This window comes from Lathamus discolor, chromosome 3 (genome assembly GCF_037157495.1).
Source record: "Lathamus discolor isolate bLatDis1 chromosome 3, bLatDis1.hap1, whole genome shotgun sequence".
In the NCBI taxonomy this organism is placed as follows: Eukaryota; Metazoa; Chordata; class Aves; order Psittaciformes; family Psittacidae; genus Lathamus; species Lathamus discolor.
Genome location: NC_088886.1, coordinates 11,470,157 through 11,495,587, shown reverse-complemented (window position 1 = coordinate 11,495,587; position 25,431 = coordinate 11,470,157). Strand labels below are relative to the sequence as shown.

Below are 25,431 nucleotides of genomic sequence, written 5' to 3'. Positions count from 1 at the left end.
CTCCAACACAGCAAATGTGTTGGCAGAGAAGAAGGAAGCAGCAAAGAGCACATACCTTCAGATGGGGAAAGAGAAAGGATTATCACCAGAAACCTTGCTAACTGCCTTAGTGAGCGGCTCCGACCCGCAGAGGCAGGTGAGGCTTTCAAGCTGCATACAACGGAACTCAAACACGCACCATACAGATCAAAGCAACCGCGGTTACCAGGCGCTGTGAGGCCGGAGCACACCCGGCCTCGCCATCGCCAAACCCGCCTCAGCCGGGGGCTCCGAGTCCCCAGCGGGCGGGGGGGGGGGGGGGGGGGCACGACGCGCACTACAGCTTCCAGAATGCCTTGCGCCGTCTCCTAGGAGACGCGGCGGTGCGGCTGGTGGCGGGGGTCACACTCCCCCCGCCGCGCCTCCCGTGGTGCCCCGCGCGGCATGGAGCGGCGCGTGGCGGAGAGGCTCCGCGGCTGCCTGGACCCCTTCGGCTTCGAGGTGCACGCCTTCAAGGTACTGACGTCACGGGGGGGCCGCCGTGACGTCACACGCCGTGACGTCGATCGGGGCGGTGTTCTTGGTCGCGGGGTCGGGGGGAAGGATGCGGGGGTCTGGTTGCGGTGCGGGACCCTTCGGTTCCTACCGTCGCTCCCGCTGGGGGCGCGGGGTAAAGCGCTGCACTGCTGTCGGCGGCTCGGGAGGCCGCTTGTCCTCCTCGGAGGGGGCCAGGGCTGGCCGTGCTTGGCCGCCGGGCCCCCCAGTCCGCCCTCCAGCCCTGCGCAGGCCGGCCGGCCGACACACGCCCCCCGGTGCTAACGGCGGCGGTGCCTGCCTGCTCCTCGCGCACGCGGCAGCAGGCGGCACTGCCTCCCCGGGCCTCAGCCGCTCTCCGCTCCCTTTGGGCTCGAAGCCGTCGCCTGATGACCCCCCCACGGCATGGCACTCTCCTCCTCAGGCCTGCGGAGGGCGAGGGCCTCAGAGCCGTGCTCTGGTCGGTCCCGGCCTGGCGCAGCGGTTCCGCGGCTCTGGAGCCGAGCTGCGGGGCGGATGGCGCGGGTTAACGGACAAGCGGCAAAGGCCTGTTCTGCCCGCGCGGTGAAGCGGGTCAAGGTTAAGGCCGTGGCTTGGCAGCGGCGGAGCGCCAGGCGAGCTCCGGGCTTGCTCGGGCCCTTTACGTTGGTCCCGGTGTGATAAGGTCGAGGGAATTGGAGATACATCGGGAGCAGCAGAGAGTAAAGTCCTCTAAGCGGGCTTAAACTTTAAACGTCGAAGCAGGTGCACTGCAAGTGCAGACTGCCTCACCGTGGTAAGTGGCTGCTTACACGGTTCCTTCTGCCCTGCAGCGGGCAGCCTTTCCCGCTGTCTCTGTGTCGTATTCCCTCTGTTCCCACCAAACCTGGGGGGTTCCTTCTTTGCCCACGACAGGGGCAATGTGCAGTAAATCACCACTCTGCAATAAATCAATCTGCAGTATCAAATACAAATCGACAATCAAATGTAAATTGGTCCAATAACCATGACCTTCCCTTCCGTAGGGAACGTTGTGTTTGTCGCCTGAAATACTCGTATTTCCTGCTGCATTCTTGATCTGACAATTGGAGGGCATGAGGCACTGAGAGAAGTGAAATCTCCAGAATTTGGGGAATTTAACACTGCTTTCCCAAAACACAGAAGCAGAATTCAGGGCAGAACCCAGGTCAGAAAGATTACAGCTATCAGAGGGAAACCTTGTAGTGCTGTATCTCTTCCCAGGTTTAATTTTCATACCACCAGCCCTGGTACAGCGACTGATGTACACTGGGAAATCAGCAAACCTTAGATTCTCACCTCTGTACTTTCGTGTAACATCTTGATTGAGCATCTGAAACAAGAGCCCCAAAACTTATTGAACTTTGGGTCTGATACAAGAATGTATCTTCATGTTAAACTTAGTTTTCAACCTGTGTTTCCATGTGGGCAGGCCTGGCTGCCAGTGTCACCTGCAAAGTCACTTTCAGATACTTAGAGGTGACCAGTATTTTGTGTTTTCAGACTAAATAGTAAGAGTTCTGTTATCTCTCTGAACATTAGCCCTGGTCTTTATGGCATCCCAGGAGAGTGGGAGTTGTCCTAATCCCTAAAAAGACTGATGTGGTTGTGCAGCACATTAGTAGTGGGGTGCAGGGGGGTTCAGCCATTTCCTCCCCCTGCCTGGCAGTTGCTGGTCTCAGCCCTGTCCTCTTGCTCTTTCTGCCTCCCCAGTGTGATCCCTCATTTCTGGACTGTGTTATAACACATCCAGCCCCGAAACACCAAAATGTGTGTGTGTCACAATCCATGCACTACAGCTGATGGTTCTGGCAGGTTTTAGCATTACTAGGAGCTTCACATCCTTCATTTTCACACATCAAGATTTCCTGATGAGAAATAAACCATGCAACTTGTCACATGAGCAGAAGTACCAGTTTCTTTCTGTCTGAAGATGTGAAAAAAAAACCCCAAACCCAACCCGTAAAAGCTTTATCTAAACCAAAACACCTGATTTGCATTGGCAAGACTGGTTGCTGCTACTTCCCTCTAGGGTTTCTGAGCAGCAGAGCTGGATAAAGGGCAGCCTTGAGCTGAATGCAGTAGATGATTCTTATCTCTCACACACACCTCACAGGGCAGTTTCCAGAAACTCCAAATCCCATATGCAAAACAACTTGGGTTGAATGGAAGGCAGCAGACAGGCTGCATATTCGGGTTGCAAATGAAGGTGGCTACACTTCATTCCACTTCTTTAAATTCTTGCATGCCCAGTAGCCAAAGAGTGGTGCCTCTGTTCTAATGGAGATTTGGTTTTCTTTGCCAAAGGTTGGATGGTACAATGCTGTTGTGCAGCCCGCCTTTCATCTCCCCTACCCAGATGACACACTGGCCTTCGTGGTACTCAGCACGCCTTCAATGTTTGAAAAAGCCCTTAAACCTTTTGTGAACAAAGAACGGTTAAAAATAATCCGGGATCCTGTGGATCAGTGTGTTTCTTATCATTTGTCACGTTTGAAGGAGGTAAGAACCTGAAACACTGATTCCTTTTATTATTGTATATAACTGGGTGAGTTGAGCAGTAGACAATGCCTTCCAAGTTCCTGCACATGCTCTTTAGAAGGGTAAAGCATTATTTATGATGGTAAGAGCATCCACGGGCTGTTGACCTGCTTTACTTACATATTCTGTCTCTGCCATTACAACCTGTAGCTATGTAGAGTGCTTTACAGTCATAGTTTGAAAACCCAAGGCCACAAGCTGGTAGATTTCATTAGCAGGATGTCTGGAGCATTCACAGGTGCCTGATTTGCTAGCATCCAGCAAGCAGTGGCAAATCTTTTTCCTTGAGCCTGGGCTGACCGTTGGTTTTAATTTTCCCAGAAGTTCCCTGACCAGACAGTGGACATCATGTTTGATTACGAGCTTCTGCCAAACCGAAAACCAAAGTTCTTGGCTCAGACAGCTGCTCACGTTTCTGGAGCTGCGTATTACTACCAAAGGAAGGATGTGAAGCTTGATCCTTGGGGGGGAAAGGTGAGGCAAAAAACACAGCCTGGGAAGAACCACTAAACTGCAATCACTGAATCATACAACTATTGTTTACTCATTAGTTCTTCCCGTTGGAAAATACAAAGTCCAGATTACATATAGATGCATGAAGTGTTTCAGACAGGAATCAGAAGCTTCCAGGATTCTTCAGGGTAGTGGGGAGATGCATACATGGAGAAGAATGCCTTGAGCTATGAAATCTACTTAGACAAGAGAACAGATTTCAGTGTAAAAGAAAACCTGTTGCTTGGAGCATTATAAATAGAAAAAAAATTGCACCGTAGTTAATTTCTTTGTTAGATTTTCAAAAAGGGCACTCTCCCCACAGTGCAGGGTGCTGTGGGCACAGGAAAATGGGAATGAAATGCAATGCTTTGAGCCACATGTTCAGGAATCCCTTTCTTCTCTGTATGGCACCCCAACAAAGGGCAAGAGTGTGAGAAGTTGCATTGCAACTTGATCCTTTGAACTCTATAACCATTACTAGAGGTAAAGTTAGACAACCTAGATCCTTCTTTTTTTTTTTCCTTCCAGAAGATCTTTGGTGTATGTATCCATCCCAGGTATGGTGGCTGGTTTGCTATCCGAGGCCTTCTCCTGTTCCCAGATATTCAGGTACCATTCCTGGAACAGTGTGCCCCTGTTGACTGTGTGAGTACAGAGGAGCAAAGAATTGAGTTGCTGGAGCAATTCAATTTCCACTGGCAGGACACTCGCTACCGGGACATAATTGAAGTGAGGGAAAAGTATTCAGAGGAGCAGAAAGCCTACTTTGCCACCCCGCCAGCGGAGAGATTCAAACTGCTAGGGCTGACCCAAGAAGTCCACAGAAGCATATTTCACTGAGTAACACAGTTCTATGAAGGGACAGAGGGCAAGTGAAGTGTAACTCATCAGCACCTTGTTTGCCATGGTGCTGATGAAGACAGTGTGCTGATACAGAGGTGGCAAATCCAAGCAGTGTGTGCAGCGTCTCAATCCAAACATCAGCTCCTTGGAGTAAGAGGGAGTGCTGCATCGTGGCACTTGTGGTCTGGAGGAAGGTGGGAGCAGTCTGTGCTGTTGCTGATTTGCTGTGGCTTTTTGGGAGTCTGGCAAGATGCCGATGAGCCATTGGTTGGGAAAAGTTCAGCCACCCTGGCAGCTGGAAAACTCGTGCTGCTCATTAGAGAAGTCATTTTTATTCTGAAGAATTTTCTTTCCAAATGTTTTGGGTTTATTCTGTGTACAAGTAAAGTTAAATTTCAGTCATTGTACTCCAGAACATTTTGCCTGACCTCGGGGCAGGTACTTTTTTAGAGGTATCCTGCATTTTATTACCCTGTGTCATAACTCTCCCTAGGGAGTAAGTGTCCAGTATTTTCAATATTGCCTTCCTCAGAAGGAAAATTTGCACTACATTCCTTCACTTCCAGTGAAGCTGGCTGAACTTAAGTAAGAACTCTTTTAATGTCTCCTTTCCTTAACATCCAAAAGAAAATTCTCCAGAGACTGTTTTGTTGAGTAGAGTGGTCCTGCACATGGAGCAGGAGTAAGGAAAACAGAAAACAGAGCCGACAGCTACCTCCTTCCAGGGTAGTTACGAAAGGGAACAGGACAGTCCAAAGGTCACAGCTCAAGCCTGCCATTTCCTCTTGGCCCGGGGTCAGCTCCTCAGAACAAGGTGACATCTTTAGGTCAATTTTAATCTGTTGTATAGAGCAGCCAACTCACATCTTCAGCAAGATGTTGAATAATGTTTGTATTCATGTTACAATAACTGACTGGAAAAGACAATTCTTACGACCTTTTCCTAAGGTACAAGCTACGCACACTACAGTTTTACTACCATGGCTTCCTGTTGTACTTTCTGTATGGGGGAGGTAAACCTGCACACATGTAAAAAACACTGCATGAGTGTTTGAATGTGTGACAGGTTTGCCTGTCACGCACACAGGCAAACAAGCAGAGAGAAGAAAAGAGAAAATATTCATGACATTCATGTGACATATTGCTGGGTAAAATATTTTCAGACAGAAACATATTTTATTTTCATTATTTTCTCCTGTTAGATTTGTCCAGAGGTTACAACGTCACTGGGAATCAGCAATTTAATTTATCTGAGGGTACTTTGAGGCTTGGGCCTCACTGAAATAATATATTATAATAAAGTAAAATAGTATTTTTGGGGAGTTTTGTTACTTGACTAGAGTGCAGTGCTGCAAACTCTAAGCACTTTTTCCCTGCCTATCAACATGATGAAGTAAAAATACACTCTTCGCAGAACTGAGCCCTTTCATTTTATTTTACGTTGTTAATCTTGCTGCCTTTTGGAGACTCAAACACTAAGATTGCCTTCACACTAAGTCTCTGCTTGATACACTTTTTCATAGTCTGTATGTTAACTAAGCACAATCAAAATTCAGTGTAAGTAAGTTTGTTTTCCTGTAAACAGAGTAGTGAACTGGGTTTGTTCAGTGTATTTGCTGTTACAGAAACATCTCTGTTGGTTTCCGTGCTTTGTTCACCACATCTGACTGAGGCAGACACCTTATTTACTGTACGGTAGTGATACTGTGATTTTTTTATTTAAGCAAAATAAGGAAATTTGTATAAATTTTGTTCTTATGTTATAGAATTACTTCTGGTTAAAATGTTCCTTGACCTTTCAGAAGTTTCCAATTGAACTGTAATCAAACAGGGACTTGAATTAATGGTTCATATTGATAACATATACAAAACACGGATTCTCTTAGAAGGATAAATATAGAAAGGAATCAGATTTATCTTTTTACATTTCAATTTAAAGTAAAATATTTTGCTATTTTGGGGTTGATTTCTTACTAATATTTAAGTCTGTCTTATTTGTTTGGGGTTTTTTAATCAGATTGCCATTGCCATTTCGTTTCGATTTTTGTAATTTATTTCTCTTCACATGGTATTTTGGTTAATAAAATATATAAAGTTGTAAGTAACCCTCTGTTACAGAGTGTTTTTATTTAAGCAATGCAGTGATTAACTTGCAGAGAGCTAAAGATTAAACGAGAATCAGTTAAGCTTCTAATGTACTGAAAATGTGAGCTACCTAAGACACAAAATCCAGTATCTGAGAACAAAAGAAAAATTTAGTTATCTTGGTGGAAATTAGCAAACTATTATGGCAGGCTCATAGAATCACAGAATGGTTTGGGTTGGAAAGGACCTTAAGATCATCCAGTTCCAACCTCCTGCCATGGGCAGGGACACCTCACCCTAGACTGTGTCGCCCAAGGCTCTGTCCAGCCTGGCCTTGAACACTGCCAGGGATGGAGCATTTACCACTTCTTTGGGCAACTCATTCCAGTGCCTCACCACCCTCACAGTAAAGAACTTCTTCCTTATATCTAACCTGAACTTTCCCCAGTTTAAATTCTAACCCGTTACCCCTTGTCCTATCACTGCAGTCCCTGATGAAGAGTCCCTCCCCAGCATCCCGATAGTCCCCTTCAGGTACTGGCAGGCTGCTCTGAGGTCTCCACGCAGCCTTCTCTTCTCCAGGCTGAACAGCCCCAACTTTTCAAGCTTGGGATATAAAAAAATGGAACATACAGCACATCATGACTAAGTCTAATAAATGTTTGTATTTGCCAGGTCGTTTCAGCAAGCACGTGGCAATGCGCTTTCATATTTTCCTCTGTTCCTGCAGTAACAAAAGTTCAAGGTGTCCAGTGATGCATAACTGATATTTGAGGGATTTTCTCTCAGGAACTTAAAAGTAATACCTGTAAGTATGCGAATTCTTATTTATTAAAACATATTAGTAAATAGTGAGTCACAGGAAGGTCAAATGTGTGTTCTTTGTGCTTCTGGCAATACAGTTATGTCAGGCAGAACGAAGTACAAGTATTTAATAACATTTCCATTCCTACTACAGTAATTTTGGAGCGAATTGGATTGGTTCTTACTGGCTTTCTCTTAGATGGGTTACTGAGATCCACAGCTGCAGCTAGTAATTTTCTTTCTTTGCTGGTTGGAGTGCATAATGGTCTTTGACTTTTAAAACTGAAGTCTGAGAACCTGTTTGACTTACCTCTTGGGACAAGACTAAACATGGTGAGGAACAGATCATTCTTGGATCCTGGGGCACTGTGAAGGCATTCTTATTTTCAGCACTTAGAAATGTCAAACAAGTAATACAATGCAAATGCTTGGATAGATTTACTTGTTCATGTATCACCTTTTATGTTTTTAGCCAAGTAAGCTGTTTCTCCAAATCCTAATTGCTACACATATTGAAGTATCTTTTTTCCTCAATATAACCAGAACAGTGAGTATTCAAGAGCTGAACAGCAAAAAAAACCCCAAAACTTAAATTAAAAGCTACTTTAATTTGAATTAAGATTTAGCTACAAAATACTCAGTGTATTTCCAGCTAATAAATATTCAAGAATTAACAAATTTGTAATGTTTTTTGTGCACGTAACATCATTCAATTAAAATTTCCTGTGTCTTGGCTTCATTAAAATAACATTTTTATTAAGATTAAAGATGTGACAGAAAATACTGATTAAATGCACAGCACAATCTAATCTGGTGATAAACTACCGTCAGGGTTATTACTCAGAAATGGAAAAACACTTGAAAAAATGCTGGTTTGATTTTTTTTCTTTTGTGTGAGTTAAAGCAGTTACATCTCAGTAGTACAAGAATAAGCACTGATGTTTCTTTAGGGTATGAAACTGAGTTTGGCAAACTTAAGTCCCAGTATTGCTTTATTTCCTTCTATAAAAAGGGTGTCTTGTAACAATCCTGGCTTTGTCTAAACGATGAAAGGCTAAAGATGATTTGCTTGTATAAATCAGTTCTGGTGTGTCAGACAGAACTAGCCAACCTTATGAGAGCAGAGCACTCTTCTGTTTTGACGTTGTGTTTTGGGTTTTTTCAGGGCTAGATTGTTCTCCTCTGGGTCAGAAGCATAATTTTACTCATTCAGTATAGTAAATGTGGTCTTTTATTCATTTGTGAACAAAATTATTGGTGGTGTAGCTACTATTTAACATGGGTTAAATTACTGAAAATGCAGTGACTTGAATTTGATTATAAAGAAAAAAGAAGTGAGTAAAGACTTCTGTGTTTCTAAACCCAAGAAGTGGCAGCTACTGATCAGCACCTCTGTGGTTCTCAGCGCTCTTTGTTCAGCCCCATGCAAAGAATACACGTAAAAAGTTACCTTTGAATACTGACATAAGTGGCAACAGCTGCAAAGTTGTTCTTCTAAGGGGAAGTGAGATTTGCCATCTATTGCAGCAGAGAGCCAGCTGCACCTCTGCAACCTCAACTGTCACTAATTCATCTACCAGAACGGACATGGGTATTACTGAGACTTTTCTTGCTGTGAAGTTGCCTTCGTGTCGTATCATATATCCTGTGAGAGATCATCCATCACGTTTGCTTCAGAGCACTTCCCTTCTAGGTTTTCAAGGGGGAAACAGAAACAACCAAGGAACACAAACATACTAGTCTCTCTGTGACTGAAACAACAGACAGATGTTCACATTCCTTAGAAAAAAACAGCAATTTAGATGAAAAAATAGGTGCTATTTTTTTTTTCCAAATAACTGAAACACAATAATGGGAAATACGGTGGGAAACTTCAAAAAATGAAATCTGTTATCACAGAATGAATAAGAGATTTTAGTGGAATTTTAAAATCTCTCCACTATTCTACCACAATCTGCAAAATGCAATTATTTTTGTATAAAAGTATTTGGAATGGCTAATTCCTGAAAGAAATCAAACACATAACTATCATTCATTACTATTACATCTATAATACATTTCTTATTTTTTGTTGATGTTTGTACATAATTCAGTGAGCAAGCAAATTTATTTTTAATAACTCCATGTTTTATTTCCCCCAAACAGTTCCTACAGGAAATTTTGACAGAGAGCTTGAATTTTATCTGTTTTTTTGAGCTAGGATAAGTCCTGCAAGTAAATTAAAGACAGGATGGGGTGGATTTGGGGGGGTTGAAAAATACCCTATGGAATCTTAAATTTATGCAGAATCCTTACTTTTTCTATGAATGCATAAAACCTCTTATTCCTTGCAAAGGATTTAGCTAGTTTTAGGTTTTAATTTCATGTTGGAACCATTTTTCCAGTATTGTTCTGACCAGCCAATCTTTTTTTAACAGGCTTTTCTGCAAAAATATAAAAGACTACAGCAATAAAAATGACAAAGAAAATCACCTAATTTTTCTGAACACTAAATTTCACGAAATACAATCATTTTAAACTACATTGTTTTAATAAGTGTAGATTAAAGATTTCTCTTGATGAAGGATATCACTCTTGTCAGTGCAGATACTTCAAAAGTGTGTTGCTGTAGAACACGAAACACAAACGTCCTGAGCTCACAGTTTCAGAGGACAGCGCAATCTTAGTGACTTCACTATTCATGTATCTATGGTCAAATGGTACCTTGCACAGGAAGACTAAATTGAGACACATGTCCCATAATATGCACAATGATTTAAGTTTCAGTTGAAAGAGCCAAGTTTCACATTAAAGTCCAAACCTATCATCACTAGGTGTGGCAAGAAGAGCTTACACAGGCACATCTCCTGTTCTAGAGCACTGCAAACAACTTACAGCACGATGGCAACCTGTTCTCAGCAGCCACGTAAGCATGTGCAGCATAGATTAGTTCATTACTCAGGCGTTTGATTTGTACAGGCTTTGGCCTGCAAAGCCACGCTGTAATATCATACTCCTATGTTCTGTGACGTGTTTGAATTACACCACCGTTACAGGTGAAGACACTGACTAGTGACTTGGTAGAAACACAGACATGCGGACAGCCAAAGTAAAATCAGTTCTGGCTGTATGTTAAATGTAAATGTAAATTAATCTGGGGTTTTATTTTCTAGTGTTAAGAATAGAAGCTTAAAGAAATAGGTATAATTTTGATCATTAATATATGTTTGCCTAGTTCAGTGTTCTTTCTGTGTGTAAGATTAATTTGTATCCAAAAGAGACAGTGACAGCTTTAGCACACTTTCTGAATTGATGTATAAGTGTAATATGTTCCTACTAGTACAGGCTAGACAGAACCACTTGTCTGTGGCTTCACACCACTCTTCTGCACTTACCTCATTTCACCCTTGGCAAAGTAGAACCATGATGTTTCTGTCTTGAGCCCTCTATGCTTTATCTGTCTAGCAAGATACTTCAGAATATATATGTACACAGTTTGTCCTCTAATACCGAACACCAGACCCACTGAAAATTTCAGAGGAGATACACAATATTTTTCCAACTATTAATAAGATAAACCGCGTTACTTTAACAAATCTTTACATGACTGTTGCTTTGATGTATACCATCACACAAAAGTACAGCCATGGAGCTTATGTAAACATGCTTTCCTAACCAAAGTGCATCATTTTGCAATACCTGCTAAGTGTAAACTACCTGCTTTTGTTCTTTGAACTGTATCGATCTGTTGGGTAATCCAACTTGCTCTTCAAAGGCCCACTAAAAAGGCTGGAGCACTTAAGAAAATAGTACTTTTTAAATTTAGTAACATTTTAAGAGTATTTTTCAAAGCCAGTGATAAACCTGGTTTGTAACAGTGTTAATTCTTTAAACATTACTAAGCATTCCTGTTCTTGTAAACATCTAGCAACAAATATAAGGAGGAAATTCTTTCCTGTGAGGGTGGTGAGGCACTGGAATGGGTTCCCCAGGGAGGTTGTGAGTGCTCCATCCCCGGTGGTGTTCAAGGCCAGGTTGGATGAAGCCTTGGGTGGGATGATTTAGTGTGAGGTGTCCCTGCCCATGGCAGGCGGATTGGAACTGGATGATCTTGAGGTCCTTTCCAACCCTAATTATTCTATGATTCTATAAATACACAATCATTAATTTTGAAATAGCATTGTGCTGGTTTTGACCGGGATAGAGTTAATTTTCTTCATAGCAGCTGGCATGGGGCTGTTTTAGATTTGTGCTGGACACAGTGGATAACAAAAACATCCCTGTGTTAAGTGCTGAGCAGTGCTTACAGAGTCAAAACTTTTTCTGCTCCTCACCCCATGATTGAGTAGGCTGGGGGTGCACAAGGGATCCACGCTGGAGCAGTCTCCTCTGAAGGACTGCACCCATGGAAGGCACCCACACTAGAGCAGTTTGTGAAGAGCTGCAGGATGGACTGATGTTGGAGAAGTTTGTGAAGAACTGGCTCCTGGGGTAGGGACCCCACACTGGAGCAGGGGAAGAGTGTGAGGAGTCTTCCCCTTGATGGAGAAAGGAGCCATTCCCTATTCTTCGTGCTGCTGGATGGGAGAGAAGGTAAAGAATTCGGGAGTAAAGTTAAACCTGAGAAGAAGGGAGGGGTGTGGAGAAGACATCCGAACACTCTTTTTATTTCTCATTATCCTACTCTGATTTGATTGGTAATAAACTATTTCCCCCCTCAAGATGAGTGTTTTGCCTGTGACAGTAATGTGTAAATGATCTCGTCCTTCTCCAATAACAAATAATTGTTCAGAGATTATTTTAAGACTGAAACTTCATATGCTTGTAAAATTTTCCCATTCTTGTAAAATGTTCTTTTGCAAAGCAGCAAGCCAGTTTTACACCCCCCCAGTAAGCACAGCAATCGGCTACAAACAAGGACAACTAGGAAAGAGATACTGTAAGATGTATTTGTTTCCCTTCACCTGACTGTTCTGAGTGAGATATAAAGAAACCAATGAATACAAGGTTTTATTTATAATAAGCAGCCAAAATGGGAAATAAAAAAGATGAAGTTACTTATACATTAAAAAAGGGCAAACATCAGACTCAAGATTCTGTCCTTTCTAGATAGCACCTGCTGTGTACACCTTCAGGGAAAATCCCAGTAAGCAGGACAGGACACTGCAACAGCTATCTGTCTTGCTGCCAAAACTGAGTGTTGCTGCTGTTTTTACTGGGAAATATGACACCACTGATCATGAAATCAAAACCAGTTCATAACAGTAATGAAAACGGTACATGAAAAAGTGTTTCTTAATAACAGTTAATTGAATGTCATAGAAACACCAATCTAAGATGTCACAATACCAGGAGTGAGGTGTACCCTAGAACACTTACAGGGAATTCCAACTTACATCTGAACTAAGTTTAAGCAAAGAAATAAACTCAGGCTGTTCTTGATTTGTGTAAGTGGTACGTATTACCCATACTGTGTGTGACACTGCTCTTGGAAGCATTAAAGTGACAGTTTGGCAAACATTCCCACGAATTCCTCACATGCCTGAAGAATAAACAAACCCCTAAAAATAATTAATTGCATCATTTCCCACAGTCAGTCATTTGGTGTAAACATGTAAGACAGTTCCTAACCCACAGGTGGTTTGATTCTTGGCCGTTTGAATTTCTACATTATCATAGAATCATAGAATACCTTGGGTTGGAAAGGACCTCAAGATCATCCAGTTCCAACCCTTGCCATGGGCAGGGACACCTCACACTAAGCCATGCCACCCAAGGCTCCATCCAACCTGGCCTTGAACACCACCAGGGATGGAGCATTCACAACCTCCCTTGGCAACCCATTCCAGTGCCTCACCACCCTAACAGGAAAGAATTTCCTCCTTATATCCAATCTAAACTTCCCCTGTTTAAGTTTTAACCCGTTACCCCTTGTCCTGTCACTACAGTCCCTAATGAAGTGTCCCTGCCCAGCATCCCTATAGGCCCCCTTCAGATACTGGAAGGCTGCTATGAGGTCCCCACACAGCCTTCTCTTCTCCAGGCTCAACAGCCCCAACTTCCTCAGCCTGTCTTCATACGGGAGGTGCTCCAGTCCCCTGATCATCCTCGTGGCCCTCCTCTGGACTTGTTCCAACAGTTCCGTGTCCTTTTCATGTTGAGGACACCAGAACTGCACACAATACTCTATTCACCATTGACTTTGATATTTAAACACATACCGTTAGTAGCGTCTCTGTGTTCCAAGTCGCAGTGGACAGCAGCCGCCCAGTTATAAGTGCAAGGTTTTTCCTCAGTCACAGAAGTTTTCCTCAATTAATAGCTACTTAAGTAGTGATCAAGATCAACCACTTCTCAAAAAGAGCTAGCACATGAACACAACTATGACTACTGGCATATTTAAAAGGTGGGAGGTGTTAGAAATATGTTGTTGAACACTCGACATCACTCAAAGCAGGAGCGCAGCTGTGCTAGCAAGGAGGGCCAACACCAAACCTGTCAGAACTGTCCCCACATGAACTCGCTGCATCAGAGGAGCGGGTGAGACAAAGATGAGCTACTCTGACCAGACGCACCGGCTCCCGGATCTCCCATCGCAGAAACCCCGGCCTCTTCCCGGCCGCAGCCGCGACACGGAGGCCGCTGGACACCGCTGCTCCTGCCGGGGGGCCAGTTGGCGGCCGTCATTCGAAAGCACAGGAGGCAGCGGGCAGCAGGAGGGGCCTGCTGCGGTGAGGAGCGGCAGGCAGAGCCAGGGCCGGGACAAGCACGGGAGGACTCGCTCTGGCTTTTGGGAAGGAGGTCCAAGTCCAGAACATGAGAGCCCCTTCACCCCTACGACACGGGCAGGCAGGAGAGCAGCCAGTAACGCTACTCCTTTTAATTGCTCCATTTTTAACATCTGAAGAGTGAATACACTTAACGATTTCAGAAGGGGTTTCTATCATAGCGAAGGCCTGAACTTTGTCATTAAAGTAGAAGCCCTCGGTTTGGCACAGAACAGCCTTATTTGCTATGCTATCAGGAGTTAGGAGGACATCATGCAGCATTTCTGTATATATATATAAAATATATATATATGCAAATTTATATATATATTTATATATAAAATAGCCCAACTAGAACAGGTGCAACTTTTCCAAGTAAGAGCAGAAGTTACTTTAGTTACACCAAAGATTCCCCATCCCACAAGATAAGAACACACTAATATTGTACCCTCTAAACTGCTGTAATGAATTTTATAACATTTCAATGCTAATAGAGCCAGATATAACTAATGTACATTTTACATTAGATTAGCACTGATTTTACTCCTTTTCATTTGCTAGGAGAAAAGTTGGCTGAGCACAAAGATCTTAAAGTCATAGAATAGTTAGGGTTGGAAAGGACCTTAAGATCAGCTAGTTCCAATCAAACTGGTTAGTATTCATTCACTTACCTTGAACCCTATATAAACACTCCTGTTAATTCTCAGTGTCACCCTACAGCATTACCTTCATTTGTTATCTTGATGAGAATCTTGAATTTAGAATCATAGAATAGTTAGGGTTGGAAAGGACCTCAATTTAAACACTAAAGCAAAAAATTATCCAACTAAGCAGAACTTTCATATGGCTTCAGATCTGTGGCACTTTAGCAAGATGCAGGGGATTAGCTACTGTAGTGTTCATTGCAATAATCAACAGCAAGGCTGCTGCAATGAGTATTTCTTCCAACTGCAGAAGGCATGCAACTTTGACTTCTGACTCATGTTAAGTTGCCCTGGGCCTCAACTTCATTGCTGCTCACTTTAAGCAGGACAGAACTTGTTTACTGCTTGAGCAGCTGAAGTTACATGCAAGATCTCGGGCTTTAAGAGTTTGATCTTTACAGGTACATCAAGATCACAGGGTTCTAATTCATTTCTATTGCTAAGCAATAGCTCCTTACCCAAATCCCCAGCTCTGAAGTTCAGCACTTTATTCAGGCCATGAAGCTACACAGCTTTAATGTAACTTAAGGCCACAGTCATGTGCTTTTTGTTTTACATTATGCACGCTTTTGTAATACAAAGATAAAAGACAAGGCTGAGCACACCCAAGTGCCAGATTTTATAGTGCTGCCCTTCTTTTGATCTTAATCATACAACTACAAGCTAATGGGTAACTGGCATAGTCTCACTCCCATGTAGTGGAAGAGACTGAGGACAAGTGTTGTATATCCAAGGAAGTTAGCTTTCAGAAAGGCCAGTCTTCCACTCCTGTGAAGTGTTGAAATTGAGTACTGATGCCCAGAAGTTTAGCATAAACAGTCACAGATCTGACCTGTGATGTAGAAATTACTAAATTGACACAGAACATGAAAAAGATGCCCAGCCTCTGTTAGTCACCTCTATGCTTCATGCTCTGGGCACTGTAGTATTGCTTAACTCTGACAGACTATGATCAAAACGTGTTCCTCTACTTAGTAGCAAAGTTATGGCAAGTGTAAAGAGTACGTTACTACTGCAACATGAAAACCATTAATATCCCCATTCTAATAGAGCTGTAAAAGGCCTCTAGAATTGAGATATCTACAGACAGCTTAACAGACCTAATTTTCAGAAGTTTAGCCTGCATTGCTTTCAGGTCTCCTGATGATGATACATAAGGACAGTAGACAGTATGCTCTTTCCACAAGTTTAATAGAGTTACAAAAGGATACCACTGCTCTATATGCAACACATGTCTAACCACATACACTGCATTGTCACTAAAGTCATTAGGGCTTAATGTACAGATACTGATCATTAAGATTTTCTATGAAGGTACTGTCAACAGGACAAACTTTCCTTCAAGTAAAAAAAAAAAAAGTTACTGCTTATACCTATAGGATGATCCCTTGACTCAGATGCAATGACTTAGTCAAAGTTCAGTAACTGATGCTTGCTCTTTACGTAAGGCATACTAGTTTCCACGCAGACTGGAGGTTTATTTCTGCTTGGAGAAATACTCTTTACTTTTGTGAACATCAGGCTTGATTGTGTCACTGCCAGGCTTCCAGCCAGCTGGGCACACTGAAATGATAAGAATGTTTCAAGTCTTACCAGCTGCTCCCCCAGAACACCTTTTTTTACTTAACATTAAAGCAAACTAGCAACTCAAAACATGTATACATCTTTGCAACATAGAGAAGGTGAATTATTCAGTGTAGCATTATGTTCAACTCATTTTACTCATTTACATTTGTTTACTAGGTAGTGCACCCAAGGAACTCGGTGGGCCCTTTACACACACACTCCTCCCCACCCTGCTTAAAAGCTCCACAGAAGCTTGACAGCAAGGTCACACCAACTCCAGCAGCCTGGATGAGAAAGGCTTTATAAGGATTACAGTTCACTTCTCTGCTCAGATCCAGTCAAGTCTATATTCTCCTCAAGTCAACCTTAGTTACATCCTCCAGTTTAATGGGGAGGGTGAGGAAAAGTTAAACTCTAGTTCCCCTATATGGCTATCAAAAAGCTACCAAGATGCAAAGATCGCATGGCCTCAAAACTGCAGTATTTTTTGGACATGGTCTTCCTCATCTACAGCCATGCAAGGCTCGATGCTTGCTCCACACATGACCAGCAGTCTTAGCTATAGTATTGTCAGCTTTTGAATGTTGCTCCACACCTTATTCTGGTCTATCCTGGTTCAGATGAGACTGCAGTACTAGTTCTGGAAGAAAATTTGCCAGCTTTTGACTACTTCAGGGCACAGTAAATCCCCAAAGGCTTTGATTGCATAACATGTGACTACTCCACCATCAAATATTAGGGACATGTCCTCAGCTGACAGAGGATGGCATACAAGTGAAACACTGAATCTCTTCAGGCTAGCACCTAGCCACAATTGCAGCTCATCTTAATAAAACCTGCCATTGATCTATGAGTTCTGAAGCAAGCTACATGTGACCAGCAGTCACATGTACTGTACATTAACTAGTGAAAGCTAAAGACAACTAATACCTGCAAAGCAATTTTGAGTTTCCATAACCTTTCAAAACTTTCATCTGCAGTGCCCTTTTTTTTTAAATACCTGCAGAAAAGCTACCAGCCTGAAGCATATTATCAGTCCTGAACTATGGGCACAAAGACTCCATTTTCCCCTCATCTATCTTCCCCTCACTACATTGTGCCCATGTGTAGCAGGGCCAAAAGTCAACAGGCTTTCTGGGAATTTGAAGACCTTGTCTAACACTTCATAAAGCTTTGCATTAGTACTAATGGCCTCAACTTACCAAATCTGAGAGCAGAGTCTAAATTATGCTTACCCTTGCAGCTTAAGTTACTACATGTTCTTAATTTCCACCTCAAGTATTTCCTGTATCTAATTGAAAGTGACACAACTACTATGTGCTCAGCAAGCTAACCAGCACCAAACAGTATTTCAGCACATACTCCATGGACAATTAAGTGGAAAAAGGCAGAGCACTACTGCGTCCTTCAACAAGTAGCTTTACAGAACCAGCTCCATTTCAGACTGATTGCTACATGTACTTAATACCTGTGATCAATACATGTACTGCATACCTTTCTGCAAACTTTGATTTAACCTGCTTTGTTAAAACTATGCTCTAGAAAAACACACTTAAGATTAGAAAGAGGAAGAACTCTTACCTTCTCCATGCTTATCTGTAAACTGGAAGGCCTGGACAAGCCTGAGGGTTTCATCAACAGAACGGCCAACAGGAAGATCATTGATTGTTATCTGCCTCAAGATCCCCTTCTCATCAATTATGAACAGGCCCCTAAAACCAACAAACCACAAAAACAAAACAACAAAAAAACCCCCAGCCCTAAAGTTAAACACTGCTTTTGAAAGACTCAAGCTCAGTATTCTATTATGGCAGTAAGTTGTGACATCTGTATTACTAACCTCTTTCTAAAAGCTAACGCCTTTGGTGTATGCATAGCACAGGAACATTAGCAGCTGAAAGCCTACCTAACATTCAGCAGGAACTAGGAGGAACACGAGCCAAGTTAAAACAGTTATGCAGGAAAACAGTGTTTCCTATTTAAGGAAGATACAAGCAGAGAAGCAAAGTGGAAGAGAAGCCCAAGGAAAAAAGTGAAGGAGAGGCATTCTTACATACAAAGAAAAGCTACACACATTGTTCTCAAAAAACCAACCCAGCAACAGCTCATCATTTATTCCTCCAAAGTCATGTTAAGAATTAAAAGAAGTTCAACTCCCTTTAAGGGGCAACTTTAAGGGAACAGTTAACTACAAGATACAGATTAATTAAAAGCCAAGTTGTACTTGGGTTTAGACTACTAAATACCTGTAATCACTGCCTTGACTATGTAGGCCTCGCATTACCAATGTCTGCAGCAGCTCACCTGCATGAGACTTGCACTGTGCAGATCAGTAACTCAAGGGAAGCAGCAGGTATTTATTCTGCTTACCAAAACCATGAAGTCTAAACACTAAGAACTAAGCAGCATCTCCCCTTGTAGGAGTGTTTGACAGTCTGAAGCAGTTTACATCTAGAGTAGCTAATAGCTTCAGCTTGCTGTAGGTGTTCAAATATACGCAAGCTGCGTTCACCTGATATGCTCTATTGCAACATACAACTTCAACAGCAAGTTTACCTTTTGCACCTTACCTGTATGCAATACCTTCGTCCTCTTTAAGTACCCCATATTGTTTGGCAATGGAACGGTTTGTGTCTGAAATCAGTGGGATTTTCATAGTACCCAAACCTCCCTGTTTCTTTGGAGTGTTGATCCTAAAAAAAAAAAAAGGCAGTTCAAATGTTACAAACACTTCATTCTAAACTGTCCATGTAAAGTATAACAGAAGCTGATCCTTTCCACAATATCATACGTGGCTTGCCATGAGGCAACAGATAACCTGTATCCTCAGATCTGTTCAGAAGCACTTGGTGCTACCAATACTTCAAGTGCCTTTGATACTTCAGTAAGCAAGTTTCAATACACTCAGGTTTCAGTTCCTGCAAGAACCGAGACCAGACAGAACATTGTACTAGGTTAAGAGGCCAATTCTTACCAGGCAAGGTGACAAAAGTGAGAGTCAACAGAAGCTCCAATTACTTCACAGTTAATTTTCTTGAATTCATCGGCTCTGTCACTGTATGCAATAATTTCAGTTGGACAGACAAAAGTGAAGTCCAGGGGGTAGAAGAAGAACACAACATATTTTCCTGGAAAAGCAGTATAGCCAGTTAATCTCTCCTACCTTTACAAGAGCTGTCATATTCAACATCAACCATTCAAATACTGGTAGAAGAGAAAGGGCTTGATACAACTTGATCTTTAAGTATCAAATAGAAAACTACAGATGCCTCTATTTTAAGACTTGCTATATAGGTGGCAAGCCCATAAAGCACCTTGAGGGATTTGTATATTCAAATACCAAATACCATTTACAACAGTCTTCAAGGCCACTCTACAGCTAGTAACAAAGAACCCAATTCAGTCTCCAAAACCAGACTGTTAAGTTTGACCAGGAATGCCTATCTCCTGGGTCTACTCCCATGGGCCTGCCCAGACTACACCTAGTACATACACTAGAAGACCCTGTGATTGACCACCAAGAGTGCAGCAACTCCACAGGTCTGAAAGGCTACAAGCCAAGGAGACATTTTAACTGAGTGGGTGACTAGCCTATACCTACTCACCACCCTCACACAGCCCAAGCCACAGCATCTTTAGAAATGTCTTTCTAAAGCCATCCATCCACATTAGTACTCAAATGCTTCAGGCTTTCCCTTTGATTTTAGTAAGTTTTTTTGGCAAGGCAAGCATTTTGCTAGTACTCCAGAAAGGAACTCCACTGGTTAGAGGAAAGAAACCACTTTCCATTGACAGAAAGCTTACAAGAGATATTGCTGGTTCCACATGGTTTGGAGATGTTACACCAATCTCATAGTATGACAGACAGGACAAACACACCCGATCCAAGATTACAGTTTAGAGGCATTTTATGCTAATTCTCCACAACTCCCACAGCTGGGACATTCAGCCATGCTGCTGACAGCTTCCCAAGCACAGTCCAGCTATGACTGAGAACCACTGCACAAGTTGTGTACTTCAGTCCACTGCCAACTGGTCACTATTACTTCAAAACCAAATCGAGATGTATCCACTATTACATATAGCTAGATTACAACTGTGTCATTGGAGAAGCACAGAAGCTTACCTCTATAGTCAGAAAGCTTGACATCTTTGAACTGTCCATCTGGCATTACAGCCGTGGCAGTAAAGTCAGGGGCTGGTTTTCCAATGAAAGCGTTTCCCGAAGACATCTTGATTTAATCTAGATAGGGGTTAATGACAATACAGTTGAGATAATAGTAGGCTTACACCTGGAAGTAAGCATTTATTCTAAGTATCCTATCAATCTAGACTGAACCCCAATGACAGTTTATCAGCACTTGCTCTTGCAACACAAGGCTGAAGAGTGAAATTAGTTTTGTCACCTGGATAGTCCAGTCAACACACTAACTTCTCCCCTCAATCTATATATCATAGAATCATAGAATAGTTAGGGTTGGAAAGGACCTCAAGATCATCCAGTTCCAACCCCCCTGTCATGGACAGGGACATCTCACACTAAACCATCCCACACAAGGCTTCATCCAACCTGACCTTGAACACCACCAGGGATGGAGCACTCACAACCTCCCTGGGCAACACATTCCAGTGTCTCACCACCCTAACAGGAAAGAATTTCTTCCTTATATCCAATTTAAACTTCCCCCGTTTAAGTTTGAACCCGTTACCCCTTTTCCTGTTACTACAGTCCCTGCCGAAGAGTCCCTCCCCAGCATCCCTATAGGCCCCCTTCAGATACTGGAAGGCTGCTATTAGGTCCCCACGCAGCCTTCTCTTCTCCAGGCTCAACAGCCCCAACTTTCTCAGCCTGTCTTCATACAGGAGGTGCTCCAGTCCCCTGAGACAAAGCTGCTATAAGCACTACTAGCACTTTACAATCTGCGGTTCATTCACCTTCTAATGATACAGTAGCAGTGATCTTTGACCAGTAACAGCTCAGAGACTGGTACAGAGCTAGCCTAGAATTTCAGCAGTACTCTGTAAATCTTCCCATCTTCCCATTCCACTTTGGTGGATGAGTTAAATTCTGGTTGTATTTTTGGTTTAGGGGGGGTGGGGGTGCTTGGTTGGTTGTTTTTTTTTTTGTTTCTTTTTAAGAACTTTTGATGAGGAGACCCTTGTTCAATTTTACAGGGGAATTTAAGTCCTCAAACTTTATCCTCCCGTTGATTCCAGAACAAAAGAACTTTTGTTAACCCCCAGAGACCAGCGCTCTGCATAACTCCACTTCAGCCTTTCAAACAATTAAACCTTGTTTTATCTGTGACAAGACTCATTGTATACATGGCAATCATACCCTATGTTAACAATTAAAATTAATTTCACCAAGTCTTAAACCAGTACAGCCAGGTTGTGTGTCCCGTCCCCCCCCAAGTCTACTGAAAAAAAGTAAGAGGGCACACAAGGACAACAGAACTTGACTTCTGGCTGCTTGCCCTAAAAGCCAGTCATTTGTAATACACCCTGTACAGTATTTTTGCTCCATCTGGGAATGCAGCATGAATTCCAGTTACTTCCATAGCATAAGATTATCTATTTGATAGATTATGAACCTGGTTTCTTCAACTCAGAATCTTAAGTGATTTCACTCAGGTCATTCCATACACTGCTACAAGCACTAGCTGCCTTGACAATAAAAAAACCAAACCCTCTGAAAGGTTAGCATGAGTTTCATGTTACTAATGAAAGCTGAGATTCAATGATTTTTCCAAGTCCTGCCTGCAAGGCACCAAGTCCATTATAAAAAGGATTGGGAACACCTCATTTCTTGGCTCCTTCTACCTTGCCAGCCACTTTCTTCCTGAAAAGCTAGCCTGTAAGTCATAAGCATTTAGCTTTCAGTCCAAGTTTAGTCTTTTTAGTAATGGTTTTACATTTGAAAGTTCTCTTTGATACCCTGACAGTATACAGACAGTAATCAACTACCTCTCAATTTTCATCTTGAGGAGTGTCAATACATTCAGCATTTCTAGCTGCTTTCTGCAATAAAATTCTTCATCCAAGTGTTAACCCAAAGGTTCAGTCTTAAACTGCAGCAGGCTGGGAGTGAGTCTTACAGATGAAGGTGGCCAGAACTATCAAGTGTTCACACAATTGTACAGGAGCAGCCTAGCAGGAAGGCATTAATAATCCCTCTGCCAAGCATCACATGTGCCATGAATGCAGGCAGAATTCTGAAAGTGCAGCTCTGTAGAAGATACAGGAGGGACAGCCACTGCACAGCACTTACTTGAGGTGCCTACAAGTAGCAAGTTTCATCTCAAAAGCAAGAGCTGTTGTTGTCTGGAGTGCAGGACCCCACATTTTATCACTGAATCATTCTTCTCCATTACTCAAAACTCAAGGTCATCCATCTGCTCAGTACTATGACAGTCCTATATTAGTTCCACCAGCAATCCCTTGGAGTATTGACTATGCATTCAATGTCAAAAGCTGTCAGACTGCTCTTTGATACTTCCCCTTTCTAAGCTGCAAATTACTGCCCTCTTTTTAGTTAACAGGAGTAGTTTTAATACTGGCAGGAGATTTCAGTTGTCTTGTACTGCAGGAGAATCATCTGCTTTCCTCTGAGCACTGACTGTGACTGGCCAACATTTCTGCTTTTCTGTGTGGGGTGAGCATGTGTCCTCACATGTTCTGATTGGATTTTTAACCACAGCATTTCCTAATCCACAGAGGAACAGACCAGACTCAATGTTATTTCATAGAGCCATATAATTGCTTAGTTTGGAAGTGACCTTCAAGATTGAGTCCAACCGTTAACCTGGCACTACCAAGTCACCGCTAAAATACACCCCCAAGTGCCACATCTACATGTCTTTTTAAATACCTCCAGGAATGGCAACTCAGCCACCACCCTGGGCAGCCTGCTCCAATGCTTGACAACACTTTCAGTGAAGAAGTTTTTCCTAATATCCAATCTAAGCTTCCTTTCACACAACTTGAGGCCACTTACTCTTGTCCCATTGCTTGTTACTTGAGAGACAAGACCAACACTCAGATTGCTACAACCTCCAGTAAGGTAACTAGAGACAGAAGGCCTCCCCTGAGTATCCTTTTTCTCCAGACTAAACTGCCCTGCTTCCCTCAGCCACTCCTCATGAGACTTGTGCTTCATTAACTTCATTGCGCTTCTCTGGACCTGCTCCAGCACCTCAATACCTCTTATAGTGAGGGGCCCAGAAATGAAGGCAGTATTAGAGGTGCAGCCTCACCAGCACCCAGTACAGGAGGACAAGCACTTCCCTGGCCCTACTGATAAAAACCAGGATACTCCTGGCCTTTTTGGCCACCTGGCACTGCTGCTGGCTCACATTCAGCTGGCCATCAACCAACAGCCCCAGGTGCTTTCCCTCCAGGCAGCTTTCCACCTACTCTTCCCCAAGCCTTTAGCACTGCAGAGGGCTGCTGTGACCCCAGTGCGGGACCTGGCACTAAGTCGTCCTGATCGCCCTTCTTTCTAGAGGGAAGGGGAATGGACACTGCCAATCAAGTACACTTGAATCAGGTCAGAACATCTTTGTTGCTCACAGCCACACACGGCCTCAATTATCTTCAACTTGCAATTATAATAAGCCAGGCCTGCACTCTTAGCCAGCAATTCATACCTTTAGGATACCTTGAACAAAAGCGAAAGGCCATTTCAAAACACACCACCCACCTTCCACTTTGCTACCTTCGGACTGCCACCAAAGCACGGTTAAACTACCGGGCTGCGGTCAGAGGAGAGCGATATCGCCACAGACCTCCTTGGGTTGCACCACGCCGCAGCCAGCTACACCCAAACCACGGAACGCGCCTCGCTGAAAAACCCTCCCGCACCAATTCTAAGGATTCCCCTGCGCAAAAGGCCACTACATCGCTCTGCTACACGCACACCTGCCGCCATGTATGCTCTACCAAGCCGAATCCAGCATTATTTTGAGCGGTTTTAAGGAGTTAGAAGCGAGAGGCCGAGCCGCGGCTTCCAGCGCAGCAGGACGCGGAGGGAGCTTCGCTCCCGGCCTCCCCCGGCGGCACAACAGTAGAACCGATAAAGGCAGCGCGCAGGGAAGTTATCCGCGGCCATGTGTCGTCGTGCTCCCGCAGAAAAGAAGGGTAAAACCGAGCAAGGAAAGAAAGCGGCGCTCCTCAGGGGGCGCGATGCGGAGCGAGAGCTCGCCCTTGAACGCTGCGCTCAAAAGCCCATCCGCGCAGAAAGGAAAGGGAAATAAACCCAAATAAACGCAAAAAAAAAAAAAACCCTCAAAACCAACAAAAAGCCAGAAAACACAGACTGCGCACAACCCCACACGACCACCACCCTGCAGCGCGCAGCGGCCCGCGTTCCCCCCCACCCCGGACTTACACAAAGAGCCTCCTCGCAGGCCGCGCTCCCACCCCAGCACCAGGCCCACACAAACTGCGGCAGCCCCCCCCGCACCGCCCGCTTTATACCCGCCCCGATCTCGCGAGGAGAGTCTCTCCCAGCCCGCCTTGGGCTGCGCGGCCGCCTGCAAGGGCAGCATGACTCGGCAGGTTTGCGCTGCTCTCCCGAGGGGATGTTCGATAGCGGGGCTGCCGCCCCTTATCTGAGCGGAGACACTGCCGCGGGCTGTTGGAGAGCAGCAAAGGAATTCGAATAAACGGAGATAAAGCGGTGGATGGTGTCCTGGGAGGTGCCGTGGAAACGGGCAATGTGATGGTTGTAAACAAATAACGGGGAGATGATTCAGGCGGCTTATTGCAAGAAGAAACTGCTTTATGCATGTCTTAATAGGCCCAAGCTATAAGTATTAAAAGTCCTCAAAGAGGCGAAGGGTAGGCAGAATTTTGAGGGAGAGTAAGAGATGGCTGGCATGTCATTGGGATGGACGAGCTGGTGGTGATTTCAGTGAAGCCAGACTTCCTCTTACAAAGCAATAGGCGTTACCAGTGTTACACAGGTGAGGGGTCAAATCTTTATCCTCTTACTCTGCGTTACCAACTTCCTCCTCAACCTGAAACTGATTCCCAGGCTTTCATTGATCTCCTTCAATGGGAAGGCTGATCCAAGTTGTGCAAGTCAGCAAAAAAGCTTAAAACTAAAATAAATCAAAGTCTAACCTCTGAGCTTT

At 43.6% G+C, this 25,431-nt stretch overlaps 2 protein-coding genes and 1 long non-coding RNA gene across 3 annotated transcripts; 1 reads left to right on the top strand and 2 right to left on the bottom strand.

Annotated features, from left to right (window-relative positions):
• The first annotated feature begins 378 nt into the window (after nucleotides 1-378).
• Nucleotides 379-4,791, top strand: MMACHC (metabolism of cobalamin associated C). Its single transcript, XM_065673478.1, has 4 exons — nucleotides 379-495; nucleotides 2,818-3,012; nucleotides 3,373-3,525; nucleotides 4,075-4,791. Exons 1-4 carry the CDS (start codon nucleotides 424-426, stop codon nucleotides 4,384-4,386), a joined length of 732 nt encoding a protein of 243 aa, XP_065529550.1. The 5' UTR covers nucleotides 379-423; the 3' UTR covers nucleotides 4,387-4,791.
• Nucleotides 4,792-7,120: 2,329 nt separating this feature from the next.
• Nucleotides 7,121-13,929, bottom strand: LOC136011545 (uncharacterized). The gene is made up of 2 exons (XR_010611418.1): nucleotides 13,479-13,929; nucleotides 7,121-10,782 (listed from the first exon to the last, which is right to left on the bottom strand). It is a non-coding gene; the product is annotated as an uncharacterized LOC136011545 (long non-coding RNA).
• Nucleotides 13,930-15,900: 1,971 nt separating this feature from the next.
• PRDX1 (peroxiredoxin 1) lies at nucleotides 15,901-24,789 on the bottom strand. The gene is made up of 6 exons (XM_065673477.1): nucleotides 24,684-24,789; nucleotides 20,421-20,537; nucleotides 19,269-19,422; nucleotides 18,865-18,987; nucleotides 17,876-18,006; nucleotides 15,901-16,291 (listed from the first exon to the last, which is right to left on the bottom strand). Exons 2-6 carry the CDS (start codon nucleotides 20,524-20,526, stop codon nucleotides 16,206-16,208), a joined length of 600 nt encoding a protein of 199 aa, XP_065529549.1. The 5' UTR covers nucleotides 20,527-20,537; nucleotides 24,684-24,789; the 3' UTR covers nucleotides 15,901-16,205.
• Between the last annotated feature and the right edge of the window lie 642 nt (nucleotides 24,790-25,431).